Source organism: Phragmites australis, chromosome 1 (assembly GCF_958298935.1).
Source record: "Phragmites australis chromosome 1, lpPhrAust1.1, whole genome shotgun sequence".
In the NCBI taxonomy this organism is placed as follows: Eukaryota; Viridiplantae; Streptophyta; class Magnoliopsida; order Poales; family Poaceae; genus Phragmites; species Phragmites australis.
The window spans coordinates 55,468,952-55,485,804 of record NC_084921.1 but is presented as its reverse complement, the minus strand read 5'-3'; the positions used below and the strand labels follow the sequence as shown (position 1 = coordinate 55,485,804).

Genomic DNA, 16,853 nt, shown 5'->3' with positions numbered 1-16,853 from the left:
TTCATCTTTTTTTGGGTCCAATTCGAGGTAGTTGGCCTACATATCAGATTTTTTTTTTGGACGGCGGGTGGGCCCGTCAACGTCGTGGTGATTAGTAGGCCAGAGGACAGACAGGCTCGCTCGACCCGACTGATCAACGGCCCACGCGAGCTGTCAGATTTGAGGCAGGACAGGACTATCCATCCGGCTCTGCGATTGAAAAGTCACGCCGTGGTACATTTTCTCAGGGTCATCATCATGCACGTTGCTTTTGGCCGGTTGATTCCCTTATCCTGGGGTGGGTCTTATAGTATTTGAATGATTATATATATGTTTAGACGGTTCAAGTTGGGTTTTTATTTAATTAATTAAATTTGAGTTATATGAACAGATGTTAACATTAAAATTGTAATTAGTTGTTTATATAAAAATGATTTTATAATCCTCTACAATAGCATTGACGAAAAGTTGAATGTGTTTATTTGCACAATAAATATAGACAAACCAAACAAAAACGCTTTTTCTCAAGATTACATGCACCTAACGGACCTGACTAAGACAAATTTAGGCAGCGAGATGCCGGCCGCCGGAAACCAAGGGGCGCTACGGATCCACACTGACACTCTGACACTGCATTGAGCTGCTGCTTGCCGGTCGTTAATTTTGCAGGCTCCTGCATGCTCAACTTGGAGACAATCTCACGTCGCTCCGGCGACAACTACAGCCCCGAGAATACACACCAGCCAGGCTCGTCGGCACTCACTGACAGATACTCCAATCCAAGTGATCTCACCGAGTATGAGTCTGGCCCCACAAGGACAGTGCGAACCGTGCCGTGCGACGACCGCGACCAGTACGTCTTCTGGGCTGCCATCCTGGTCCTCGCCCAGAGGGCCTTCTACGGCACGCAGGATCATGTCTACCCTTGTGTCAATCTCCAACGACTGGCTGAGTTATACATCAACTGGGTCTATGTTGGTGGAAAAAAAAAATCTTTCACACACAAAAATGAGACGAGAACAAATTTACAGTAGTGAATTCAAGTTAATAGAGAGGATAAGAATACCTAGAGTTTTTAGTAAAAACCTGTTCTCCTTGACTAGATGGACAAAGATCAGTATTTATACTGATATTTAAAATGTGAAAAACGTGCTCATATATGGCTGGTAGACATACAAGCTCTTTTCTTGTATAGTAGGGCATAGGGATAGCTCCGTAAATCATCACTACGGTTAGTGAGGAAGCTGGTCGTCTATTTCGACGTCTCATTGCACTAGCATGTCAGGCAACTATAATTTGATAAGTATTAAATGTCACTCACTACAAGTGAGGACAGCTTTGCTGGTCACTTCTAAGTTGATCTTTCTCAAGGTCTCCTGGCTTCAGGAGTCCGGATGGCTCTAAAAGCATGGCCTCTCAGAAGGCCAACAGTCTAGTTACTTAAGCACACAAAAGAAAAGAAAACAAACCTGGTCCAGTTACATATATAGATCAAACATGACAATACAGTTGTTTCCATCAACACATGCATGCATGATACTCTGATTTTCTGAGTGAACATCGTGTCTCACTAGCGTAACGCTAGATATCTCTCTTGAAATTATTGTACTACATACAATAAATCAGGTCTGCGAGAAAAATCAAGCAGGCCAGGCATATATAAGTAGAACAGGCTACATAAAAGTTTGAAATTAATATTGTCACTTATATATGTAGCAGGCCAGGCATATATAAGTAGAACAGGCTACATAAAAGTTTGAAATTAATATTGTCACTTATATATGTAGCAGGCTAGAGTTCATGTAAATGTGTGATGAATATATGCGCGGTACATTAGCTTCTCAAACTGAAGCTAATCATATTTCATTGCAGATATTACATATATCACCGGCATTTTTTTATAGATCAATATCACCGGCCGGCGAATTTTGATGATAATACATGTCATAATGGCTTCCAGTAATTGTTCATCTGAGCTGGGCCTAACCATGGCTGGCTTTCTTGGTGAAGAGAGGATCAATGTGACGATGCATGCATAACATGGAGAAGACGAAGGGGATCCAAAACTAAGGATCAAAATAGATAAAGAAATTGAACTACTGGTTCGTACATGCATGCATGAAGGTGTATATACGGACTACCACAAACTGACACCTAAGTAATCAAACTCTTGACATCTTGACATGGCAGAGGTTAGCTGAAGCTGCACATGAAAAAACAGCAGCAACTCTGCGGCTTAATTATATTTGCCTGCCATTGCACCCTTCCTTAAGAGTTCAAAGGCATAACTACTAACAAATAAACCCGATCTACCTACAAAGTAATGTAATGACTAATGAGAACTACATGACCAACACATGCATGCTAATCAATACTACTTACTAGACTGACGAGGCATATTGGGAAGGAGAACCTAAAGACCAGAAGGAGATTTTGTAACACAATAATCTTCTTTACCATAAAATGAGACGATCGACGAGTAACCGATCAATCACATGCAAAATTGGACCTGCCACGGCCCTTGGTTAGTCAGGCAAATGCACCACTCAACCCAGAGCTAGTGAACATTGGCACCAAGTTATTGAGTCTCGATCAGTGCAGACATTATATTGTGCGTGCATGATGGGTATGCTGTTTCATTTGAAGCAAGACTTGTTAAGAGCACGGATGTATGATATGCATGCGAGTAATGACACATCTAGTGAAGGATGAAGAGATAGGTGCATGGAGAGGCAGCCATGGTTGTCTAGGCCAAGCTGGGCTTCTGATCTGGTGCTGCAGCGAGCTGAGAAGGAATCACCCTGCTGTACTGGTATTGCACTGTCGGTGCCGGCAGAGTTGGAGTTGTGAGAGACATTGTCATGCCTGAAAAGTCGTTGTGTAGGAGCACGTTACTGATAATTGCGAATTAAAAATCAACTCCGAGTTATATACATATGAAAATATCCTGTATGGATCAACTTGTAGCTCATATAGCGTTTCTCATGATCGATCATAGTAATTAAGGGAATCTAGCTAGTAGAGTGTAAATCTACTCAGCTTGTGCATCTATATGGTAGAAAATGTAAATGTCCAAGGAAAAAAAAAAGGAAATTTGACCCGAGGAAACAATACCTGCTTGTCCCATAGAATTAGAAGTAAGCGCCACCGCGCCACCGTACTGCTGGAGGCCGCCGGCCACCGCGGTCACGGTGGCCGCCGCCGCCGTGGTGGTGGCGCCCACCGCAGCCGCGGCGTACTGGTACAACTGGGGGTACTGCGCCATGCTGTACCCAGCGGCGACCGGACTCGCGGGGCCGTACTGGAAGTAGGGGTAGAGCCCCGCGGTGGAGTTCGCCGCCATTGTTAGTCCTGCCGCCGTCGCGCCTCCACCAAATGCTGCATACTGTTGGGCTCCCTGCAGCCCACCGTAGGCTTGATAGTAGTTCTGCAAAATTTTGGCATGCCACAGGCACGCATATCTGATCAGCACGACATGTCAAGAAACATTTTGCACCTCAGGAACAAGAAGATGAGGCGCATACGTACCAGCGGGTAGCCGTAGTCCGAGAAGTAGGGAGAGTACCTGAAATTAATTTTGCCAAGAAAACTTCAGATTGCAACCAAATACTGTATTTAAACACGCAAGATCGTTCATGCAGGCCTCTGCTATTGGATCATAATCGAATTAACGCGCTGCATGATTTGATTATTGGAAATGAGGGCATTTTGCTGCATGTATGCATGCAGTCATGTTTCGCACTTGACCAGACACGCATTTCGACGCATGCAGCAGTGCAGGGAGCGTGCATGCAAGAGCAAAGGAACCAGCTTTTTTCCAAAGTAGCGAACCTTGCCCCACACGCCAGTCGCCGTACCCGAGGTGTATGTTGCTACAGTATTATATCAAATGGCCAGAGCAGATGCAGCATGCTCACATGACGATCAGGTGCTCGATCATGCACGCTCGATACTCTCTATTGCTGCTGCATACTACTCCAACTAATATACTACTCCCTCCTTCCATTTCGCAATATTTATCCATAGTCTCAAGAGTATCTGTCTCAAATTATTTATCCATTGCGGTAACCAAGGATGCTTTATGGTCTATTTTACTGCTATGCTCTTGAGTGTATGCATGCATTTACTTTAACACTGGTGAGTTACTTGCTCTCATACTTACATTGATTAGGGGTAGCATGGTCATCTCAGTGTATTTTTTCACTCGATTTCAGTATTCTTGGTTTGTACGTGATGATGAACGTGAACAAATATTGCAAAACGAAGGGAGTACGGTATAATACTCCTGGTCTCCTAGCCCTACACATACATATTACTCCATATACTAGTAGCTGCTAGTTGCACTCTACTACACAAAAGGAGCATGCATGCAATCTACAGTTGGAGAAGTGCATATGTGCATGCATGATCTAGCTGTGGGCGCACATGCATGGAGATGAGATGCACATGCATGGATCATGGACGGTGCAGTCGCTGGCCCCTCCTACCATTAACGAGCAGGCATGCAGGCGCAGCAACGGCTGGCTGGCTGGCTGGCTGGCTTTAACCGATCGAAACCCATCTCTTTACAGCTAGCCATCGCCCATAGCTAGCCCAGTGCAGATCGGGAGACAGGCAGAGCTGGCCTGCAAAAGATGGCCGGCCGGCGGCCGGCCGGTGCATTGTGGTGGTCAAGTACTCAGCTACTCACCCGGCATAAACGTTGTAAGTAGGAATCCCTTGCTGGATGCCATGATCGGCCGGGACGAAGTTCATCAAGCTGGCACCACCAGTACCAGCAGCAGCTGTCTGAATGGACTTCATTGCCCTCATGTTGCCTCCCCCGTAGACATGAGCTGCTGTGCATCCATTCATGCACACCAAAGGAGGAACAGCTGTAAATCAATTTTTTTATATAATGGAAACATCGTAATTCTAAATGAAAACGGTTCGTCTCTAAGTAAAAAAGTTAGGTTGAATTTTTTAGATTTTATGTACTGAAGATCAAAACTGCAACTGATTTGATAATAATGCATCGATCTCTGCTTCTATTCAATTTACAATCCAGCAGTCTCGTCGTGCACGTATTAGCGAACATTAAAGACACAGGATAATTGCTACTATGAAAATAAACCCACAAGATATGAATGCATGTTCCGTAACATTGGGGCCAGTAATTAGTTAGAGAAGGGTGCGATAGGAACAGCGGAGTAGAGGACAAGGACAGCAAAGCGCACTGAAATTGTACTGCAGCTGCAGTATTGGAAGAATCAAACGCAAGCCTGGACTCGAAAGAACAGCCTCCAAGAATAACTAACCACGCTTGCTTTTAGCGCTTTGCAGAAAGCTGAAGACGATGCGGCTTTTTTCATCTTGGGTGAAATACTGTCGGATACCCGGATACTATGTTCTTTTTTTTTTTACCCTTTTTCACGGTATATAGCATCTCTTTTAGCTGGAGACATGTGTAGATTTATGCGCTGTTAATTAATCCAGTGTTAATTAAAACCACAACTAATGGTTGCAACATTAATTTTCCAAAAAAAAAACTAGCATTGCAGATTGCCCAATATTGTGACAAATTTTAACTTAGTTAGTAGTTATTTAGTTGATTCTAAACAAAAGGAATGCATTTTTTTCTTCAGACAATATTGGTTTGATTCTAAAAGTGTGCGCAGTGCCTGAAAATAATATCTTGTTTAGTGTAAGGCAGCAACAAATCTTAGTAGCAAAGTAGTCTATTGGCAAGGTATACATTAGATTACAATGATGCACAGAGAAGCAAAGGCAAAAATATTTGATCTATCATTGTAGTATGTGCGTGTGTGTCTATATACATACATACATATCTATCTATCTATCTGTCTTGCAGCTTCTAGCTTATTATGTTGTCAAATAATAATGGCAGAAATTCTTTTGATGATCTAATCTACGAAACAATTTAGAGTTGCTTAATTTTTAGAAGACATAATGAATTACCATATGGTTGCAGATACGGCGGTACTGGTGCTGTCTTGGACTTGCTGACCCCGAGATACGCAAGATTGCAGTTGGCCCTCCTCCCATCGATGACTGGGTACGGATCGATGCAAGCTCTCAGCGCCGCCTCCGGCTCACAGAACGTAACCTACAGTTATCAAATTAAGTTCATGAACTATTATATACATATCTAAATATAGTTCGAAGATTCATTAGGTTCTTCAATTCAATGGTTATGTATATGCAACTTGTTGTATGCATGCTAAATATTTGGTTAATCAACTTAAGGGTGCAGTAGACCAGAAGTTAGGTAATGGTATGAGATAGTACAAAATTAACAAAGAAAAAAAGATCAGATTATGAGGGGGAAATTATAAGTTAACAAGAAAGAGATCGGATAGATGGATAGCTAGCAACATAGAATTAGTAAGCTAGGTTTAGTACTGACAAAACCGTATCCCTTGGATCTGCCGGTGTTCTTGTCGGTGATGACGACGGCCTCAAGGATGTCGCCGAACTGCTCGAAGTAGGCCCGCATGCCCTCCTTGTGCGTCTCCCAGGCAAGGCCCCCCACGAACAACTTCGTGAAAGTCGTGTCGCCGAATTGGCCTGCGCCGCCGCCGCCACCGGCCGACATCGCCTGAGACATCTGTACTGTAACCTCGCTATGTATATGTGGATCGATCCTAGCTGTATTATTATTCAGACAACTACCGCCTCTCCTTCTTCCTCCTCTAGATAGAGCACCTCTTTCTTTCTCCCCCCTTCTGTCGGACTATCCACCAACCGAGAACTAACTTTGTGTTTGGGAGGTCAAAAAGGTGAGGTGTGATCAAGGCTTGATATGCAAGGGAGGAAAGGCTCTAAGCACCAACCCTAACCAGCCTGCCTGACCTCTAGCTCGCAGAGAGAGATCAGGGTGTAGGAAGGAAGGAGGGAGAGAGAGAGAAGAAGCAAAAGTTGGCTGCAGGCAAAGGGAAAGAAAGAGACCACAGGAGGGAAGGTAGGACCTGGCACGTTATATTATATTATTTTTTGGAAAAGTGAGTTTTATTAATCTTTATTGTTAGCTGATATAATCGTACAAGAGTTTAACTTTGATCCCTGTATTATTGGGATCACATAACCAACCTGCCTCGCTATATAGTCTAGTAATAGTATACCTACATATGTATCGTATTTTGCTTGACTATCAGTTTTGCTTGAAATTAAAAATGTAAGCTCAACCTATGCATATGTACCTAGTGTTCTTCTCACCAGGGTTAACAGCTAAGCAATTACTTCTTTCTTCGATTACAAGGTGACACATGCGCGGACACCACTATATGCGCACATCACACTCACATCAGCAAATGTGCACCTATCACACACCTACATATAGTACCGATAAATATACTTGCATATGTGTAAATCGTGGACACCAGAGATTTGCATACTGGGAGGAGTCATACAATTACAATTTCACCACCACTATAAGAGTGGTTCCCAGCTAAGCTATTACTTGTCAGCTACTTATTTTATTTCATGCATTCTACGTGTATATATGTTCAACTGAGCAAAAGTGTTTAGGTGCACACTCAGAGTAAAATTGGGTGTAGAACTAGAATATTTGCAATATTACAGATCCATCAACCAAATTAGATGTCGAAGTTTTGTGATTATTATGCTTAAAATTGACCGATCTGTCTTTCCACTGTGTGGATATAAAGTGCTTGCAAAGATGCATTGCACGCCAAGGCCCCAGTTGCTACTGCTAGCTAGCTAGGGATATTGATTATTGATGGGCAAAAACCTGCGACACGATGGAAAGAAGAGAGGGATCGGGTTCTCAGTTACCCATCCAAAGTAGAATAATTTCTTGCGCATGTAAAGAATGCTGATGATCTGTGCAAAAGAACGTATATAAATTATGCCCTAGAACTGCATCATTTAGTAAGACAAAGGAGTGTTAATGTGCACTATTGCTGATGTTACTATACCTTTGTAAAATCCAAACCTACGTGCAGTGACGGATGCAGAGTAGCCATGTAGGGTACGACTCCACACTAGACAAAAACCTCTTATCCTCTTCACCGTTCTTTCTCTTTTTTTCTTTCTTCATTCTCTCCATCATCCATGGAAAAATAAATAAATGTGGTAGTGGTAGGGGCACTAACACAAAATTGATCATCCGTGCCGGGTCATCAGTGCCGGTTAGATTAAAATCGGCACTGATGCAATTATCACTATCTGTTCGTAAGAAAACTAATATTAGCATCGGTTTTAAAAAATAACCGGCACTAATAAGTTATTATCAGTGTCGGTTGGAATTAAAATCGATACTGATACTATCAGTACTGGTTTTTAATTTCAACCGGCACTGATAATGGGATCGGACCCTAAATTTTAACTGAATCGGCTTCAAACTCAACTTGCGTCCGTCACGGGCTCACGGCTCGACTTTATCTCTTCCCTGCACCATCTATCCCCTCTCTCCTCAGACCCAAACCTCCTCTCTCTCTCTCTCTCCCTTAGTCGTCAGACCCTCATCGGCAACTCCTCATGACATCTCTTCCCCGCCACCGTCCTCCTCCTCCTCTCTCTCTCTCTCTCTCTCTCTCTCTCTCTCTCTCTCTCTCTCTCTCTCTCTCTCTCTCTCTCTCCTGCCTCATCCAGCCTCTCTCCTCTCCCACTCGGTCTCCACCGGCAAGGAAGGCGACAGCGAGCTCGTGGCCATCGGATTTGGCAGCGGTGGCTTCGAGGGGCTTCGTTGGATCTGGCAACGGCTTCGAGGGACTCCACCAAGGCCGGTTGAGCCGGAGGGGCTCCACGCGGGCCTGGCTGAGGCGCGGCGGTCCTGTAGTTGAGGTTGGCGTGGAGCGTCGGACGGAACCGGAGTGCGCAGGAGGGTGGCTGCGAGGAGTCACACCGTGCACGGGGCTGAAGGGCTTCTGATCCGCGCATGTGCTGTGTTGTGGTGGCGGTCTTCGAGCCACCATGTTTATGCTGTGCTGTGGCGGTGGCCTTCAAGCAGCCACATTTGCAGGTGTGCCCAACGGCAGCGGCGGCGGGAGCTGAGCCAGCTCGGATGCCGCTCCCGCTCCCGCCACCGCCAATTTTCCTTTTTTTTATTCTCTGGAAATGGAAATTATGTCGGACGCACAACCGGCACTTATACTAGTCGAGTAAAGAGTGCCAGTTGAAAAATCGGCAATGAAACCGTTTTTTAACCGGCACTGATGTGCTCTTTTGCGGTAGTTGGGGAGAGCTCGGTGGGGCTCTGTTTATCCTTTTCTTTTTTTACTTTCTCGAATTTTTACTCTCATCAAATTGTTCTTGACCTTTGTTTTTATTCTCTCGTTATATGTTGGCAGTACTTAGTACGTAGAAATACAATGATATTTGTGGTCCAGATTTTAAAAAGTGACCACACATTCTAGGATAGCAAGTAACAAATGAACGGCAGGAGTACGTAGAAATGCAATGATAGCAGGACTACGCAGAAATACAATGATATTGATTCGTTCGGGCGTAATGAGAACACCGAGTGACCATATCCAGTTATGAAAATGACACCAAGAAAAAGGTCTACAGACAGAAATTTCAGCAACAAAATAACCCCACGAGAGAAAAGAGGAGATCGAATATGTGAATCTTGTCACAGGAAGGTCTCCATGATATTGCTGAGTGGGAGACCAATACATGAATCTTCTTTGAGATGACAGCCAGGCACATTAACAATAACTTATCTACTGTTTACAATGATGATATGTTTAAGTATTGCTCTACTAGCTCTGCAATAAACTATTTATGTGTGTACTTTGTTCTAATGCAGTTGACCTACCTCGTGAAGTAGTGGAAGACACATTCTATGGTAGGCACTAGCTAGGGTGCTGGATATGTGTAGGTTATATGCTAGTGTTAGCTATGTACAGTTCTGGTCACCACACACACGGCATACAGCTAATAACTTTGGATACAATTCTATCGTCTTAATTCAGTTTGTATAGAAAAACATCACGATTTGGATGGCACAATATCCAAACTATTGTTGAATTGGAAGTATACCGCTTTTGGGTCGCGTCTTGCGTGTATAGAGATGGTCAAAAGTATATTGGTTTTGATTCATATTCTTGACAAGTTTTTTATGTGTTGACTTTTAGTTGAGTTTGGTTTCAGGATAGGATTCCTTGTGGGACAGTATTCGTTTTTATACATATTCTTGACCAAGTTTTTTATGTGTTAACTTTGCATCTGTATAAGAAGAGGATTATATATGAACTACATCTGTTTATATGCATGCAGTTGGTGGCTTGTGTTCTGTAAGTCGTACCTGCAAAGGTTTCATACGGCATGGCAAATAGGAACAGAATAATGTTGCAGGCTTCATCTTTGATCTCATCGACTCACAATGGCTTTTCTGGTGGAATAGTTGACGTTCTCCATTTGCATTTTTCAATGAACACTTGAGTCACAAGGGAATCGACGCAAATAATCTTCTTCTCCCAAAAGTCAATCGATTCACATGCCTCGTTTGGATCGAAGGATTTCCAAAGGAAAATAGCAGGAATCAACAAACTAGGAAAGAAAGTTAACTGAGCATTAGGAATGCAGGAAGTATTGATTGCTTTCCTCTGTGTTTACTATAGCTAGATGCTCATTTCACGGGAAACAAAAAGTCCAATCCTATCTCTTGGTTTTGTTTCCTCCGCAAATGCTCTAGGCAGCAAGAGTGAAGGAGAGAGGAAAGAAAGCAGCACGTCACTAGTGAAAATTTAAAAAAAAAATCCTACAATCCAAACAGCCTAAACTTTCTATTCTTGTGTTTTGGATTCCTGTAATTTCTTACTTTACACTCCATCTCATTCCTACGTTTTTCACCCTTCATTTGTTTTGATGTCCTTGTTTCTAAACGAGGACTTAGGAGATAAAGTTAAAACCCACAATGATAGTGACATAATTATGCAAGAATTCAGTGACAACTATGCACGTATTAAGTTAAACTCATAATGATACTAATGATGGAGTTTTTCTGAAACTGAAGATAGTGACAGACTTATGCGAGTATTTACAACTTTCTCTTCTGTCCTGCTACTATGCCATTCACCCACGACTTCTCAGAATTCTTCAGTAATAGATGCTACCAAATAACGGCATTATTAGTTGAAGAAAAATAAGAAACAGATATCCCACGAATTGATCGATGCATGACGGGTCTAATTCTTCATAATGCTGTGATCAACAGAGTTCTGAGTGTCGGGTGAGTTACTATCTATGATCACATCAAGCTCAGACTTGGATGTCCGACGTTGTTAACTTGTTATTCATCAGAAATTACCTCACCGGTTCAGATGTCGATGGCCTTGTAGTGAGGCCAACTCAGTGACTACTTTCTTGAGCAGTAGAGTATCGTATCTCTGATCAGCAGCTGGTAGTGTATACTTTTCCACAGCTGTCTTCTGGGTCCCAGCTCCCAACTTTGCTTCTGACAACGAGGAGAGAGCACTTTTAGAAGGATATGCAAGATACATCACTGTATTTGGTGACAGATGCATATCAAGGCTGAATTTGTTGTACTATTATATACATCAAGGCTCTTTCAACTTTCAAAGGAAAACAACCACAAAAGCTTAGTTTTCACTGACAATAGAAGGGCCATAAAATGGTAATGATTAATCAACATAATATAATGATTCAGTATATCCAAAGTCCAACATCGACATCATTCTAAAAGAGCTCTACCTGAAATGACGAGAAATACACATGTTACAATGTGGTGGCTCAATCTGAGGCAAATTCAGTGTTCTGAAGAAATGACGAGAAAAATATACATGTTAGAAATGAAGATACATGTTATATAGAATGCACTGCTCTAGTTAGCACAAGGCAATCTGCATCCTGGAGTACTATTCGTGCCAACATCTGTTCCTTATCAAACTGATACTTCTCAGGAACATGTAATTTCAGAATTTTGGCAGCAAGCCACTCATAGTGTTGATAATCGGCCTAGTAGCATAGACAATAAAGAGGGCCTGGAAAATGAAAAGAGGCTCTTCCTCGTGCAATGAAGATATGTCATTGTCCAGAACGGTTCAAAAAGTCCACATGAAAGGGTTCTAGCTGTTGAATCAATTCTAGCCAACAATGTGATTATGCCAGGCAACGTAATTGACCTTCACTACCTGCTGGCCAAAGCCCCACCATGATCAGAAACAACAGTGTCTTCAGAAATGTTGATTGCATCTTCAGTCTCATCAGCATTAACATCATATTCACTACCAGAATAATCTTCTTCATCGGATTCAGAAACATCACTGATATGAACATCAGAGTAACCATTAGTAGACAAATGAGGTTCTTGGTCCTTCCCTTGATTCAATCCCGCAATTTTTAGCAAAGAAGCTTTTCTATCATCACAACAAACAAGATCAGCATTCCGGGATTGTGGAATTCCATAAAGTGCAACATGCCGATAATAAAGTTCAAGTTCCTTTTTAGATGCCCGAAAGGGTGAGGTATATGAAACGTCGTGGCCGCCTCGCGTTGTCCTCCTCGGGCGACTCAGGGCGACTCCTCCACCCCCCGCCTAGCGCTCACCTCCGCCGCAATCCGCCCGGCCGTCGCCGCCTTCGGCATCCTGCTCTGGCGGCGACGGCCCACCCCTCCCTCTCTTCCACTTCTTCTCTCGTGTCCCATCCTCCCCTCTCCCTTATGCCAGTTGTTCTTCTCCGTTGCGGGCTACTGTCGGGCCCAGCGTGTCCTCACTGGATCCGCTCGTGCCTGGCCAATTCCGGTCTCTCACCGGCTAGATCTGCGTCCTGGCAGCCCGCTCATCGTGGCCTTGCGCCTCTCCAATGCTTCGGTGGGTGATGGTCGGCGGAGGGCTATCGGCGCCAGGTTCGGCGTTTGCCGGGCCCAGCATGGCTATGCCGTCGGCGCTTGCTGACGCGTCTGCCGTTAGTGTTCTTCCGGGGTCGGCGTCCGCTCAGGGGCTAGCAGTTGCAGGCTCTGTGGCGTGCTGGTCGTCTTGTGGTGGTGCTGCGGCGGCTGCTGCGTGGGCGTGACACCACGGTGGCCTCTGCTCGTGTGTCCATCACCGCCTTGGTGCCACCGCCATGCTCATGTCCTCAGTGTGGGCTGCCGTCGTGGTGCTGTCGCCGTGATGGCGTCGTCGTGGTGCTGCATGTTCGCCATGGAGGCCGCCGTTGTGGTTCTACTGTCTGGTGTGGTGCCGCTGCCATTTCTACCGTGGTGCTGCTCAAGTGGTGCCACGGTGGGGACCTCCTTGGCGGCGGCGTTGCTCATGGCGTCATGTTTGTCGGCCTCCTGCTTGTTCGCCGGTGGTGCTGCTCGGTGCTGCCGTCGTGGTCCTACGGGGGTTCACCGTGGGGGTGTCGTCGTGGCGCTGTTGTCTGCAGTGGTGGCGCCGCCGTGGTTTTGTGTGTCCGCCACGAGGGTCGTCGCTGTGGGTGCCGCTGTCTACCGTGGTGCTGCTTGCTGCTACTACTCTATGCCCTTGTGCGGGCTGGTCGTGCATGTGGGGGGGGGGGGGTGAGAGCCGCTGGCGAAAGCTTAGCCTGATCTTTGGTCGACGTCGATGACGGCGACACCCTCAGACGCTGTTCTCCTCCCTGGAGGCGTTGTCATGGCACCTCCCCCACCCCCTCCCCTGGAGTCTCTGGGTGAAAACCTGGTTCCGGAATCTGGACGGGCGACGGTGGCGCCTCGACGTCGCATCCTTCTTGGAGGTGTCGCTCTGGAGCTCCAGTTCTCATGCCACAGTGGTCGTCGACTTAGTGGCGGCCTGGTCGGGTTCGATTTGAATCGACGGCTTCTTCTGTAGGTCTACCTCTATGCCCTCGTTTCACGGCGGCTCTCCATCTGATTTGGCACCTCTCGACTGCTTTTCGTTCCAATGCGCGCTCCTACGAAATGACGTGTTGCCGACCTGTGTGACAGAGAGGTGCCGCGTGGGAGCAGAGTTCCGCCGACCGAGTTGTGTTGTGGCGGCGTGGGAGCAGGGCTCCGCCGGCCTAGTTGCGACAGCATTGGAGCGGGGCTCCGACGTCCGAGTTGTGAGAGAGTTAGTGGTTGGGTTGGTTAGCACGCGAAATGAGTTGGGTTGGAATTAGCTGTCATCTGGTTGTGCCGTTGGTTTGGGCGTCGTTCTGCTTCGAGGTCGTATTGCCGTCTTAGGGTTCTTTGCCGGTTCCGGTAAATTGTGCAATTTGTGAGGTTTTTCGGCCTGGTTTTTCTTATAAACTGGGTCATTTGGCTATTTTGGTATTTTTCCTCTCTTAATGAAATGATGCACAGATCTCCTGCGTATTCGAGAAAAAAAGTTCCTTTTCAGATACTACAATGAAACGCCTAACTATCTCCAGCTATTGTTCATATTTTGATTTTTCAAGTGCCTGATGATAAAAAAAAGGAATATGTAAAGGGCACTTAAAAGCTGTATACAGTTATAGAATCAATCTGATGCTAATTATCAAGACCAAAAGATTGCAGAGAACCTGAACTGTGTATTAGGATACATGAGCTGGGATCAGGGGTGGTATGATGCCGACAAGAATTTAGAATGAATGGCAAGGCACCAACAGTTTTACTAGTTTATTGTTATGCGCATATTTACTTCGTTAATACACATAAAAGGACAGAGAGAACCATTGTCTGTTGATAGCATCAATATATCTGTAGAAATAAAATTATTGGCAGTTTGTAGCATCCATAAGCAAGATTCAATATCTCTGTAGAAACAAAATTAATAAAAACCGTCCTAATTACCTTTTTCTTTGAAAGTGTGTCAATAGGTGACATGACATCTGGCTGAACATAGTTCTTTCCTCGGTAGAAGACTATGGTGTCATCTCCAATGATGTTAACAGGGATACCACCACTCAGTCTGGCTATCTCATTTGTATATTCCTGGATTTGCCCTGGTTTGCAGGTCTTACATATGACCTTCACAGTTCCATGTTTCTTCCAGTGCAAATGCATGTTCAGAATTACACCTCCAAAAACTCCTCGCCTTTCAACAGGGACATAATTTGACTTTTTTCTGTGAAACCTTCTTCAAGTAAAATTTTTCCTCGCCGCTAAGATCATCTGGTCTAGTCATAAGGCCTTGAGCTTTGGCAACCTCGTACTTCTTTAGCTTTTCAACCAACATAGCTTCTTTTATTTGGCCTGAAAGAGAAATAGCTCATTTCAATTCATTTTCTCCTACCAAAACCAAAGAAAGAAAGAAAGAAAACAAGCACATTGTGTTAATCTAGGTTTTGATTTTATAAAATGATACCCCATGAATTTCCCGTGGGTTCAAATGAATTGACTGAGACTTAATACAAAAGAACTTCCATGCGCTTAATTATAACAGTAGCAGGAAAACAACTGAAAAAACAATGTTCTGTAAGAATGAAACCAGAATGGTGATTCAAATGCTGTATAATAATTAGGAAGTTTACATTACTAATGCCAGAAATACGTTACTAATGCCAGAAAGTTGACTAATACATCAGTTAATACACGTGAAGAAATGGTTCAGCAAGAAACAAGCAAAGCAAAGCAGACCAAGCCATAGAAATATGATGAGAACCTTCTCAATATTTGAGCTTAGCTTCAGCTGTGGGAAATTTTTGTTTTATCTTATTTCCCTTGGGTCTGATGCGCCGTGGATCATTTTTATTTGCCTCCTTCCTCTTCTTCTTTTCCCTCTTCCTCTGAAGCTTCAAGCGCTTCTTTGTCAAATACCTCCTCTTCTTGGAGGGCTCCACCTCCTCAATCTGAAACTTGGGTTTGCCATCATCAGACAGAACTAGATTCACTGATCCGTAGCTAGCCCATCTAACAGCGCATGAATGCCCAAACAGGGGAAGGGGGCTGAAGCATTTGCTAGGGGAAATAACAGCAGATCTGTAACAAGTAGAAGGAAAATATGAGGGAAACTAAATTTAATTGTCATGGATGAAAAAGGGTACTCAAAACCAATATGATATGCCCTTCCTAGACAATTCATATGTTAAACATGCTTCAGTCACATCTTGGATTAGTAAACTTCATACGATAATTTGAGTAACCTAGTGGGCAACACTTGCAGAATGAACTCTAGTAATTTAAGTTCCAGAACCCAGCAAAACAGATTTGCTTGCACCTTTGTGTGTGTGGGTGGGCGCGTGTGTGAAAACACAAAAACAAACTCATTACAGAATAACTGGAATTGAAGCTTTGTGGTTTCGGAACTGAGCCTAGCTCAGTTGGTGCTGATGTACGTCTAGATCACTCAGGTTTAAATCCTCTTCGACGCAATTTTGAGTGTTTATTTTTTCTTATTTATAATGCCTTTCAGAGGGTGGACAAGGCGTAATTGCACACTGGGAATTTGCAACATATCAATTTCAAATATTTTTCACCGAACGAATATCCACTATTTTTAATATTGAGCAATACCAATGTATAATAAAAAAAAAACCCCACACCTGGGCCTACCTGCCCCTTGGGAGGGCGGTTGGCACCTACCCACCCTCTCAGCGGGCGGTTATGTCCTACCCGCCCTCTGAGAGTGCAGTTAGCCTCACCCACCCTTTCAGAGAGCGGTAAAAGGTGACCCTACCACCGTGGCAATCCTTACCGCCCTCTGAAAGGGTTGCAAATGTTACCATGAGGAGTTTATTTATTTAAATTTTTAATCGAAAAATATAAAAATAAAAAAACTCCACCGTGTTGGCATCGAATGTGGGCAGCTGGATGGTGGTTAGCGGAGCACCAGGTGGAGCGATCACGGTGAGGCTGTCATTGTCGCATAGATGCCGGTGGTCTTGCTGAATCGTAGTAGCGTTGTGGGGGCTTGGAGTTAACATAGATGCTTAAGCTTTCGTCGACGATGGTGAGGTGTAAGCCTAATTTCTCATGTAATCATCATAATTCGTTAACTGTAA

General features: G+C 44.3%; 1 protein-coding gene and 1 pseudogene across 3 annotated transcripts; both read right to left on the bottom strand.

Moving 5' to 3' along the window:
* Nucleotides 1-1,724: 1,724 nt before the first annotated feature.
* Nucleotides 1,725-6,919, bottom strand: LOC133929000 (uncharacterized). 3 transcript variants are annotated; one of them, XM_062375573.1, is made up of 6 exons: nucleotides 6,386-6,919; nucleotides 5,938-6,085; nucleotides 4,670-4,853; nucleotides 3,508-3,544; nucleotides 3,094-3,406; nucleotides 1,725-2,844 (listed from the first exon to the last, which is right to left on the bottom strand). In XM_062375573.1, exons 1-6 carry the CDS (start codon nucleotides 6,584-6,586, stop codon nucleotides 2,726-2,728), a joined length of 1,002 nt encoding a protein of 333 aa, XP_062231557.1. In that variant the 5' UTR covers nucleotides 6,587-6,919; the 3' UTR covers nucleotides 1,725-2,725. The 3 variants fall into 3 exon arrangements, with proteins under 3 accessions (XP_062231557.1, XP_062231566.1, XP_062231574.1); XM_062375582.1 differs by having other exon boundaries at nucleotides 4,670-4,817; XM_062375590.1 differs by having other exon boundaries at nucleotides 4,670-4,814.
* A 5,175-nt stretch (nucleotides 6,920-12,094) lies between these two features.
* Nucleotides 12,095-16,577, bottom strand: LOC133886425 (uncharacterized CRM domain-containing protein At3g25440, chloroplastic-like; annotated as a pseudogene).
* Nucleotides 16,578-16,853: the final 276 nt, after the last annotated feature.

Bases quoted from the DNA above. Each gene is read 5' to 3' on its own strand.
- LOC133929000 (XM_062375573.1), bottom strand. From the start codon at position 6,586: ATGTCTCAGGCGATGTCGGCCGGTGGCGGCGGCGGCGCAGGCCAATTC. The intron at 4,854-5,937 runs GTAATTCATTAT...ATTGATTTACAG, and splicing joins GCCGTATCTGCAACCATATG to CTGTTCCTCCTTTGGTGTGC. The intron at 3,407-3,507 runs GTACGTATGCGC...AAAATTTTGCAG, and splicing joins CGGACTACGGCTACCCGCTG to AACTACTATCAAGCCTACGG.